At 39.0% G+C, this 12151-nt stretch overlaps 1 protein-coding gene across 1 annotated transcript in view; it reads left to right on the top strand.

Annotated features, from left to right (window-relative positions):
• MACROD2 (mono-ADP ribosylhydrolase 2) overlaps positions 1-11305 on the top strand; it is a 2010404-nt gene extending 1999099 nt beyond the window's left edge. Inside the window, exons 18-19 of the mRNA XM_047744583.1 lie at positions 1689-1757; positions 7443-11305. Coding sequence (XP_047600539.1) covers positions 1689-1750 — 62 coding nt within the window. The 3' untranslated portion in view covers positions 1751-1757; positions 7443-11305. The remainder of the gene's footprint in view (positions 1-1688; positions 1758-7442) is intronic.
• The last annotated feature ends 846 nt before the right edge of the window (positions 11306-12151 follow it).

The raw sequence follows: 12151 nt of genomic DNA, 5'->3' as shown, positions 1-12151 counted from the left end.
GATTTAGTCCTCTCTTTGAGATTCTCCATATATATTACAGGCTCTCAGAAAGCTCAGCTGTGAAGAAATTTATCAACATGGTTTACCATTGCTTTTCCCAAACTTATTTCATCATGGGATGCTATTTATTAATAGGTTTCGGAATGAGTGACCCTTGGGTTGGAAGAACAGAGAAGGGATGCTCTCCTATATTTGATTCTGCAGGCTCCCTCACTGAGATGGGTGACCTTACAGTAATTTCGTAGACCAGGCTGGAAAGCACATGCATTATTCTCCTTATACAGGTAGCATTGTTGCATCTGGCCAGTTTACACCTGGGGTTTAGAAAAAGCTCACACATCATTAGAAACCCAGGATAGTTTTCAGGTGGAACGGAGACCTGCTTTTAAAACCTTCTCCCTGAGAAAGAGTTGGATGGTATGCCCTTCAATGTCACTCCCTCTTTCAAGCCTCTTTGGAGTGTGAAAACCAGCATCTGCCACTATTTTCCCTTAATCAAATTTTCCTGTTTGAGAAAAAGAGCTTGGATTGTTGATTCTGTGCACATAAATGAAGACTACCCGAACAAGAACAGAGGTTACTTACTCAGGTATAATAGCCAGGGTGGCGGCCATTATCCCTTGTGTTGGTGGGCTCAAATGCAGGCAGAAAAGTGGAAAACCTTTAAAGTTAAGACATGGCTTCAAGCACCCTCTGACTCAAGGTTGCTGGCATAGGAAAGCTGGATTTGAGCACACTAGAAGTGGGAGACTGGTTTGGGAACATATCCGGCTTTCCCTGTTTGGTCCCACGTTGGAATCACAGGGCAAACTCTAGTGAAGCCAGCAGACATTGTCCAAGTCCTGACCATCCTAAGCTGATTGCTACAGAGGATGTGGTCAGATTGCCCAGGCTGGTAGCCACAAAGGTTTTTCGTAAGTTATATTGTTATATATGGTCTGACCATTGTTCCATTTGTATATTGTCTCTCCCTTTATAATATGCACTTTGATGCTTTTAAAATATCCATCTAACTGAACCTACTGACCCTTGAAAATTTCCAGAGTGACTGCTATGCCTGCTCTGGAATACTTCTGGACAAGGACATTAATTATGCATTCTATTTTTATGCAAATGTTCGCACAGACCAATACACACAGTTAAAGTAAAAGCACACGTTTTATCATCATGGTGTGATCCGGTTAGATGTTTTGTTTTTCTATCACAGGGCATCCACTGCTGCTGAGACCATTGGCAAGTTTAGAGAATCTGTTTTGAAATTCAGATTTGAAAACCTAGCAAACCAAACAGGCCTATCAAGGTTGCCATTTCAGAGAGAGCTGCTTAACTCTCTACATGGCAACAATCTGTTTTGCTTTGTTTTCTTGTTATTTTCTTAGACATCTACTAAGGCCTTTGGATTTACTTCAGGATGGTAATCAATACACCCAAAATGCCCACCCAAAAATCTGGTATAAAACAACAACTCAACTTCTACAGTTCATTAAGAAGTAATCCTGCCCTCCTTGGCCCCTGCCACTAAAAATCTACAAGACTTATTCCCCAAATCTTGAATGAAAATGAACTGAAAAGAAGTATAAGATAGGAGATCAGTAATGTTACAACTCACAGACCATTTTAATGTGTTCAAGAGATTTGGGTTTAATAAAGACTTAACCTTTTTTTTTTGTTTTCCTTTCTGGTTACAGTTGAAATGAATAGTCAGGTTGACAGTGTAAATGACCCAACAGAGAGTCAGCAAGAAGATTAACTAATAGGTAAGTTGCCCCTGTAGTGGCATTTTCTTTCTTTTTTTTTTTTTTAAAGATTTTATTTATTTATTTGACAGAGATCACAAGTAGGCAGAGAAGCAGGCAGAGAGAGAGAGGAGGAAGCAGACTCTCTGCTGAGCAGAGAGCCCGATGCGGGGCTCAATCCCAGGACCCTGGGGTCATGACCTGAGCCAAAGGCAGAGGCTTTAACCCACTGAGCCACCCAGGCGCACCATGTAGTGGGATTTTCAATTGATTAAACCAGCCATGGGAAGTGTTTGTAAATGGCATATTGGATTTCCCTCAGTTCTGCCAAGTCCCACAGTGTGGCTCAAGCTAAACTTTAGAAATCCTTATACCAAATGACACAGTGGAAGGAGCCAAGATAACCCCAAGAAACCTACAATCCTTTGAGGGGAAAAGATAAGCCACAGCATATTCAGATGTGCATTTCCCTGGTTTTCTGAGTTTTGACAACAGGAGAAAAATGTTTTCATCCATCTAACCTCCTGGACTCCTGGAGGGATGAAATTATTTCAGCAACCACAAGCTGATTCTGAAGCATTGCTTTTCTAGAAGCTACCTGCTGTGTTGTTTAGTATATCTGTTTTTAAATCTCTACCCTAGAGAATGTGGAAAGGCACTTGGTGTGTTGAGACAGAAAGAAGCCTGACTTGTGTCCTCTGCTGTCACACCACGACCTATGGACCTGTGTGTCTGAACAGGGTTTGTTGAGTTAAATGAGCCTTAAGGAACTCCCCAAGAAAATCATAGGCTGGGGTCAGATCATGTTTAAGAGTTTTTCCAAACCAACATTCTAAATCTCTTAGCAGAGACTGAAATTTATCTAAAATGAGGAATAGTCTATAACCCCTTTCCATATCTTGAGGGCTGGTGAAAAGCATTAGAGAAGTCAAGCTCACTATTCTGATTCTTAGCTGAAAATACTAACTGGGAAACATCCTAACTGGGAACCACCACATCAATGGTGGGTCATCCAGTGTAAAACACAGTTGTGCTAGCACCATTGCCTCTCAGGACCTTCTTGCTCTCCCTCCATCTTCGTGGTAGGTCTCTGTACTCACCCAGAAGACCATGTTGCACCAGACTCTTGAGTTCCAGCATCACAGCAGAACAAAGTTTGAGAATATATGAAAGTAGACAACTGTCCTTCCCATCATAGTCTTGAACATCATTTAAAACTTAAATATAATAGCATTTGTGTAACACACATATAACATAGGACTCCTAAAAGAAATAAAACTCACACAAATATGGTCTTATAAACATTTCTTTTTTTTTTTTTTCTAAACCTTGTTCGTGTATTTAGAATTATCCTGCTAAGCTGCAGAAATGATACGGTAGAGAAGTTTCCATTAAAAAGTAATGAAGTGAGACTAAACCTGAACAATTTAAATGCAAGTTCCTCAGTGTTGCCTTACCTTCTGCCCTTTGTTGCCAACAAACTATAGACTTCTTGTCTAGAATTTTTCTTACAGATACTATGATTTTCCTGTGTGATCAATATCTAAATAAAGTACCCAGATAAATATTTCCTTGGTTAATGTCAAAGTATTTTCCTTGATCATAAACACGAATACCTTTACCCAAATGAATACGTTGTCAAAACTTAAAAGTCCAAGATTAGTTTGAGGAAACTCAATTTCAGGAAGGAGAAATGACTGGGTCACTTGGATGATCAATGGAAATTCAAACACTCCCAGGACAAAATTATTTGCTGACACCATACTGCTCCCTAAACAATAGTGAGTTGTAGTGACAAACCCAGTTGTCACAGAGAACAGTATGACCCAAGGAACTTTAGTGATTCCCACAGAAATATTTACACAGCTGAATTTGTAGAGGTTATGTGGTAGTTCAAAAGAAGGAACCTTTAGTTCTGTGCATCACAATATAAAGGAAATTAAAGAAATACAGTGAAAACAAATTAGAATTACAAAGTTCCAAGATATAATGCAAGAAAATTTAGTGTTATATAATTTATAATTGTAAAAAATCAGTAATCATAAATGACAAAAGAGAATGACTCTGAGTCAACAGAACACTCTACAAATGTTAAATTAATTTCTCAACAAGTATCTGACATCATGTGAAGGTAGTTTAGAGAAACATGGTTCTAGAGAAACATGGCAGTCCAAGTGGGGCGGTTACCAAGGTACACTTTAAGAGGCTCTGCAACTTCCATTTTTACATTCTCAGAATGCTTACTTTTGGAATCCAACCATCCTGTAAGAAGCTCACCTCTACTATAGAATGAGGAAGACTCCATGGAGAGAGATTCTGGAAACTGAGAGGCCATTTTGGGTGTTTTGGCCCCAGTGGATACCACCTGGAGCAGATAAACTGCCCAGCTGACTCCAAGCCTATAGGAACATGAAAAATGATAAACCATTTTGTTTTCAGCCACTAAGTTTTAGGATGGTTTGTGATGTAGCAACAGATAACTGGAAAGGTGGGGTTTTGTAGAACATCTCCCAATATAAATGTTTAGAAATGAGAGATAAATTATAATAAAGAAATGTTTAAATACACAGCTCAACTGACATGAAAGCAAAGGTGCCAGAAATAAAGAATTTGAAAGCCAAAGCAGTAGTATAGTGAGTTGAACATGCAGTAATCCTAAGAGCTGCTGATTGGTCATGGATGCAGAGATAAGCCCTATGGCTAGATCCTTGCATTCTAATGCCCAACTGGGACCTAGAGCCATTCAAGGGGAGATATGAAAACTGATATATTTACATAGATAAGTCTGGGATTCCCAGCTGAAAATGTTAACAAGGAGACTTCTGTCTGCCCAGAGTGCAGTGAGGGGAAGGAAGAAGGCTCCTATGATAGGTAGAAAACACAAACGTACCATGAATTTGAAATGCAAACTTATGCCACCCACAGTCAGACAGCAATACACAGACTGTATATTTAATAGTTGGTTAGATACCAGTATCATTCCTGCTCTAGATAACAAATGGAAAAGTAAACCTATCACTTGGAATTCCCATGGAAGAAAAAAATTCTCTGAAGATGAATTCACAATTTTAAGACTTACAAAAACATACGATGAAGTGATCTACCATAAGTGAAACTCAATGGGTGAAATGACATGATGATTAGCATTATGAAAATGAGAGAGTAGAAAATTCTGAAGATTTTATAAGTACATTTAAAAGAAAATAAAGATTAAAAGCACATATAAAACTGTAAGAAAAGGGTAACACTATGAAAAATTAAGAACAATTTGAAAAAAGCCAATAAACATGTAGTGATATGAATGACACATGAGGAGACATGGGGGCAGGAAGGAGAATGATCAATGTGTTTGTCTTTAGTACACATTCTAAAAGGAGATAGTAGATAGTATTTGAAAGATAATTTCTGAGAATTTATCAGAAATTGATAGAAGTCCGTGAGTTTTTTTGTTTTTTTTTTAAAGATTTTATTTATTTGTCAGAGAGAGAGGAGAGCGAGCGAGCACAGGCAGACAGAATGGCAGGCAGAGGCAGAGGGAGAAGCAGGCTCCCCGCCAAGCAAGGAGCCCGATGTGGGACTCGATCCCAGGACACTGGGATCATGACCTGAGCCGAAGGCAGCTGCTTAACCAACTGAGCCACCCAGGCGTCCCAGTTTTTTTTTTTTTTTAACATTTATTTATTTGACAGAGAGAGATCACAAGTAGGCAGAGAGAGAGAGGAGGAATCAGGCTCTCCACGGAGCAGAGAGCCCGATGTGGGGCTCAATCCCAGGACCCTGGGATCATGACCTGAGCTAAAGGCAGAGGCTTTAACCCACTGAGCCACCCAGGGGCCCCTTTTAAAAAAAAAAAAAAAAAAAAAAAAAAAATTTATTTATTTAGAAGTCCATGAGTTTTTAAGTTAAAAGAATAAGTCACAAGACAGACATGTTTAAAATAAACCCAACACAAGCATTGCAGAACACTAGAGAGAATGAGAAAAAAAAAAAAAAGGAAAACAATTAAAGGAAAAGGAGAGTTAACCTCCAAAGAAATAAGTATGGCATAGACAGCAGGCTTCCCAACATCTAGAATTTGGTTCAGGAGACAGTGGAATAATTGAGTCTTGAAACATGAATAAAAACAATTGTCAGTACAGAGTTCTATAGTCAAGTTTCACTATCATTTAAGAAGATAAAAACTGCCATTTTTCAGGAAAAAAAGAAAAGTTTGTTCTTCACATACCCTTTCTTTAAAAGCTACTAAAGGATGCACAATAGTAAGAAGAAAACTGAATCCAGAGGAAAGTGGTAAGGTGCAGAAAACAACTGTAAGCCAAGGAAAATGATAAACACACAGGCAAATAAAAATATATTTTGATTATAAATTTATAATAATAATTAGTGGGTGGCTAAAAACAGGGTAAAACAAAATTACTACTTATGTGCTATTTATAATACACAAAGTAATACTAAATACTTTCTATTATGCATATTATTTGTGAATATATATTTGTGTAAAAATATAAAAACATGCAAGATGATCCACACTTATCAGGGTTTGGTAATCTCTGGGAAGGAAGAGAAATAGTTTTAACCTATCGATAAATTAAATTAATTTATTTGTAAATACTTTAATTTACCTATAGTCTTTTTTGAAAAGTGAAAGATCTCAAGGAAATTTGAAAAATATTAGCACTTAGGGAATATATTCTAGGTATGTTATGCTGTTTGTAGGTTTCTTTATGTTTGCAATTTTCATTTTTAACATTAAAATTTGTAATTGTATATCTATGTATAAGAGATTCAGAAAAATACCATAAAGAAATATTCCATAATATTAACTACAGAAGTTATCAACAATGGAGGGAGTACGTAGGATTTTTTTTCTTCTCATCTACTTTTGTCTATTTTAAATAGACACACACACACACACCTCAAAGAGTACTTTAAAGATTCATAGGAATACCACAGAGAAAATTAACTCAGAGATCATCTGCTTCAGTTCTTCTGTATAGACACGTAGTAATTTATGGTGATAGAAATCAGATCAGTTGCTGGTTCCAGCAGGAGCTAATAGTTGGAAAGTGAACTTTTGAGGTAATGGCAATGTTTTATATCTTGATAGTGGTGTGGGTTAAATGAATGCCTTTGTTCATACAGACTGAGGTAGGCTTAAGATCTGTGCATTTCCTTCTATGTGGATTATACCACATCTTCTAAAATCTAAAAAGATAAAGACTATCTAAGACACAGTGTCTTCTCCCAAGTGGGGAACGCAGCAGAGACTTAATAAGACCTCAAAGTGGTGGGACAGCCATCAGTGACTTCAGCAGGTCAGCATTATGCAAATTGTCACCATTATTCCTGTGTCGAGCCCTGGAAACCAGTGTGTGTGAACGGACCCTATAAAGGAGGACTCATCAATCCAAGATTAGGTATTTCAAAGAATACTTTGAAGAGTTGAGTTAATCACCCCATCAGTGGAAACAAGTCATCGATGTAGCATACATTTATTAGCTGTGATTTATGTGCTCTTTAAAGATACCCTGTGCAGGCAATTACAGCTCCAGTATCCAAAGTTCTCTGATAGTCAGAGAAGATATTCCTAGGCTTGTTTGAGGGGTACGAAACATTTAAATGACTGTGTTAAAAAGATATTCCTTGTTAAATCTACGAAATCTGTGATCTTTCATCTAACAAATGGTTTCTCCTTGTCTTTGCCAGGGGCACAAGATGAAGCAAAGGAACAAAGAAATGGAAGTCAATCGTGGTCCTAGGCATTGCAGGCCTCTCCTGGTCCTTGGGGGGGTGGGTGTAGGAAGACAGGAGTGCAAGCTGTGGAGGAGGGGGGTGTTGGGGGGGGGCAAGTCCCACGGAAGGACAGGGAATCCTTTGCTCTAATTTCTCCAGCTGCATTATGTTCTGTTTACCTGCAGAAAAAAAGAAAGACAAAAAAAAAAGAAAAAAAGAAAAAAAAAAAAGAAAAAAGTTTCTTTGAACTTGGCAAAGGGCCCCACGTCAATGTGTCTTTCAGGCACTATCCCTGTAATTTCTTTTTTTTTCTCTTTAGTGACTTTTCCCAGGGTCACAGTGGCACAGTTTAACACTCACAGGTGTATCCTGGTCCCTGTCTGCTTTCTTGATTATGTCACAAAGCTGGTCGATACAGTGGTTTCTTCAAAGAAAGAGATGATTGTTGGTACACTGCAGGCTAAATTTCAGGAATCCTCAAGCCCAAGATCAGTATAATCCACAAAGGAGGCAGGAGAGAAAATGGGCAAAATGCTCAGAAATCACTTGGGAAAAGGTCAGGGCAATGAATTGAAAATGGCATTATATTCAGGGATTCCCAAGGTACAGTTCTGTTCCATGTGGTTAATGAAGAACGTGGAAGGAGGATTTCATCCAGGACAGAATGTAGAGGCGTTACCCTGAAGGCACGACCCCCCTACAGCCAGCGGGGACCTTCCCTTCCCAGCCAGGACTGCAGGTGCATTCTTTGACCCTGACCTTTTGCAGATCTCCCCAGGTTCATGAGGTCTTTACTGTGTGCTTCAGCATAGAGCCCACCGAGTAAGATGTGACTCTTTGGGACACAGTTTGGAAGGGATGACACTCTTCGAGGTGTTTTAGTTGAGAGAGGGGGGCTGCTGCATTTAGAATCCAAACATATGTCTATGAATATTAAAAGTTCTACTTGAAATCTCTTGTTATATATACACTTCATAAAAGAATCTCTCGTCTTTACCCAAGGTTTGAGGGCCCACAGATAGATTCTCATTTGAAGTTAGAGGCAATTGGAGGTCTTGCTTGCAGTTCTGGCTTGCTTTTAAATAGTCTGCTTTGTTCATGCCAAATCCAAAACTACTTTGATAGCCTGTCCCCACTCCTAGAAATCCCTTGATTATGGTCTTGAAGGGGAGCAGCAGCATTACTAAGCCAAGATTCCAGTGGTACAATGGGCACAGGGGATGAGCGGCCAAGGAGGAAGTCAGAAGTTGTCACAGATGTCTATCCCAGAGATGACATCAATAGTGACCCACACGAGGCAAGATGCCTGCTTCCCACAGCTTCCCTAGGTTCTAAGAACAGTCTATTTTTTTCTGAGGAAACTGATATCGCTTCTTGCCTATCTCGTCAAATCCACCTTCCTTAAAAGGTCTTTAGAACTGTGAGTTATTTATATATATAAATATATAAATGTATTTTTTAGTGGAGGGAGAACAGTAATAGATCAAATTGGGTATTTCTAAAATCAAAGGGCGTTCTGTTTTCTAAATATTCCACGGACTTCTTCAGTTTTACTCTTTCCTCTATGGAAAATCCACTTTCTTCTCTCTTCTATGAATTTTGTTTCAGCCCTTTTGGAATTTGTTGCCCCTCTGGATGGCTTCTTTGATATATTAGAATCATTAGCAAGTTAGATTTCTGCATATGTGGTATGTTGTAACATCCTGTATTTCTAAAAAAAAAAAAAAAAGAAAGAAAGGAAACAACTGCTTATCAACCTAAGCAATGATTTTTAAGGGACCTCATGATTTTGGAACGTGGCCATTTCTCTTTCTGCTGTCATTTTACAGTTTGGTATAGAAATGTATATGTCTCCTACTGCCATGAGATATGGCTTTCTAGAAAAACAAGGGAAAGTCCCATTTTAAGTGATCCATGAAATGATGCCATACACATCCTGAGAGTTTCTGTATTTCTTGTCATCCTTATAACTTAATTGAAAGTTGCCGTCATTCTGTGAAGGACTGGACAAGGAGTGCTAAGAGCACATTTTCCAAGGACTCCCACATGTTAGTGCTACTCATGCCCAGGAATGAGTTACAGCTGAAAACAACATGACGGAGACAAGCGGGGTGGGGACTACTTAATGGACAATGATGAAAAAGACCCAACGTCCCCGTTAGGACCCGTGAGGACTGGAATTATTTCATTCAGGGTGTTCTCTTTATCATCCACGACAGCCATTTTTATTCCTTCATTTTAAATGCGGGCGGGGTAGGAATAGGGTAGGGAGTTCTCTGCATGAGAACTTCAGGAAAAGGAAAGAAATCTTTGAGATCAAAACGAAGAGAATGAGGCGTCAGTCTCCTAGCCCCACCCCTGAATTTGTTTAAACTTTATAATTACATTGGGTTTTCATTTTTGCCTTGTTATGCCTTTTGGTTGCTATTTGGTTATGAGATTTTATCCTTAAACAATGAAGTCACTTTGCATTTCAATAGTAAGAGATTAAAAATCTACCTGTTGGCCAGATCGAGGACACCTCAACACAGGAAACCCTTTTTTCCCTGGCGCTGTCATTGAACAGGCTATACAGTGGAAAATTTGAAAGGCAGATTGCTTGTCCTGCACATGAATCCTGGATGTCAATTTCCAACCACACCCCTGCCAGGCTACGTGGCATGACTGTGAGGGAGAGGGGGAGAAAGATAACCCAATATTAGTCATGTTTGCATACAGAGGATCAAAGTAGGCTCTCAACATAATACAGATGTCCCTGCTTTTTGAAATTGCATTATGCCACTTTGCTTTTATGAAAGACCTACATTAGTACCTGCTACCGTTCACCTAAAGAAATCCCTGAAGAGAGCTTTTGCTTTTATAAAAACTGCAAGCAGGGAGAACAGCCCCGCGGAGCTCCTTCTCTGGGAATGCACTCAGTGTCTCAGCATCAAGCCACCATAGCTTTGACCTGCATCTGTGAACATCTGTGCTTTATCTCATTTTATTTTGTGCATCCATTAGCAAGATGTGCCCTATGGTATCAGAAGAGAGTCTGGGAAGACTCAAAAATATTTCCATATAAATGAATGGTAATTGTTTCTTTGCTTTACCCCATTTCGGCTTAAGGACAGATTTCATAGGAACACTACTTGCCCATAGCAGGGGGAACCTGTAGTCCTAATTAGAAAGGTAGTCGTTGTGAGAGAGACAAAGGGGCTTTTCCTCCAGTTAGTAACTATTCAGATAATGGACAAGTCTTCTTTCATAAAAGCTTACAAAGGAGGCATCCAAAATACTGTCTGTGATAGTGGGTCACATATTTGCCACCGCAGCTAATTGTAAATCTTTCTATGAAATACTGAAAAGCCTCTTTGTGAATTAATACAGTTCTGCTTGATGCACTTGATTTGAAATGACTTTTCTCTGTATGTGGTGCATGTCAGCTTTGCTTTGAAAAATAACAAAGTTAGCAGAATACGTTCAATATATTTTCTTGGGGAATAGGGTTTTTATCATATGATTAAGGATTTGCCTTACCCTGACATTTGTGATATAAAGGAAAATCAGAAAAAAAAAAAGTAATTTTCTTGATCAAGATATGTTTTTACTTAATGCAAATAAATGTAGTCTGTTGCTTGCAAGGGGAAAAAAATGTCTTCTGATATCTGGTATAAACTGCTAAATAGAATAATACGTGCCTCTTTTGTTAAACCGGCATTTAAATGCTGGACTGCTTCGAAATCTGTTTGTTTCTTTTCATCTGTGCCATACACTAAGAAACTTAAACAACTGTTGCCTTCGTACTATATTTGTTAGAACAGAATATGAATAAAATTGGTTTGAGAGGATAAGGTGGAATTATTTGTGTCTTGTAATTTTTGTTTCCTCACGTAAATGACTAATAACTCAAACTGTTCTTTTTTTTTTTTTAAGTTTTATTTATTTATTTGACAGACAGAGATCACAAGTAGGCAGAGAGGCAGGCAGAGAGAGAGAGGAGGAAGCAGGCTCCCTGCTGAGCAAGGAGCCCGATTCGAGGCTCGATCCCAGGACGCTGGGATCATGACCTGAGCTGAAAGCAGAGGCTTTAACCCACTGAGCCACACAGGTGCCCTCAAACTGTTATTTTAATACAATGTATTGGTGGCAAATTGTGTATTTAAAATTGTCCCTTTAAGGCAACTTGAACTTACCAATAGTTGTCCCTTACTGAGACTGGTCAATGTTGTGGCCATGTTTTTCAAAATTAGGGGTGCCTGGGTGGCTCAGTCAGTTGAGCGTTGGTCTCTTGGCTTCTGCTCTGGTCATGATCTCAGGGTCATGAGATCAAGGCCCGTGTGGGTCTCTGCACTCAGCCCCAAGTCTACTTGAGGTTCTCTCTCTTTCTCTCTGCCACTCACATGCTCTCTTTCTCTTTAAATACATAAATAAAAGCTCTTTAAAAATTAAACTATAGCATAGTTTGTACAGACACATGTCCCAATGTATATTTTTTTTTCTCAGAATGCTACTAGATAGCTAATTACCCTAGCAACAGCCTCTGAGGAGCAAGAAGTTGTTGAAGTAGAAGTTGTTGAGATGAAGATCATGATTCCATGAACATTGGTTCATCCTTCAGAACCCACTCTCCATTACTGGAATTCTTTCTGAGACCCTTTTATGAGCCAGCCACTGGGCTGGCTATGGGATCACTACAACCA

The sequence above is a fragment of the Lutra lutra genome, chromosome 9, assembly GCF_902655055.1.
Source record: "Lutra lutra chromosome 9, mLutLut1.2, whole genome shotgun sequence".
NCBI lineage: Eukaryota > Metazoa > Chordata > Mammalia > Carnivora > Mustelidae > Lutra > Lutra lutra.
The sequence above is the reverse complement of the archived record's forward strand: the minus strand, read 5'-3'. Positions and strand labels throughout refer to the sequence as shown.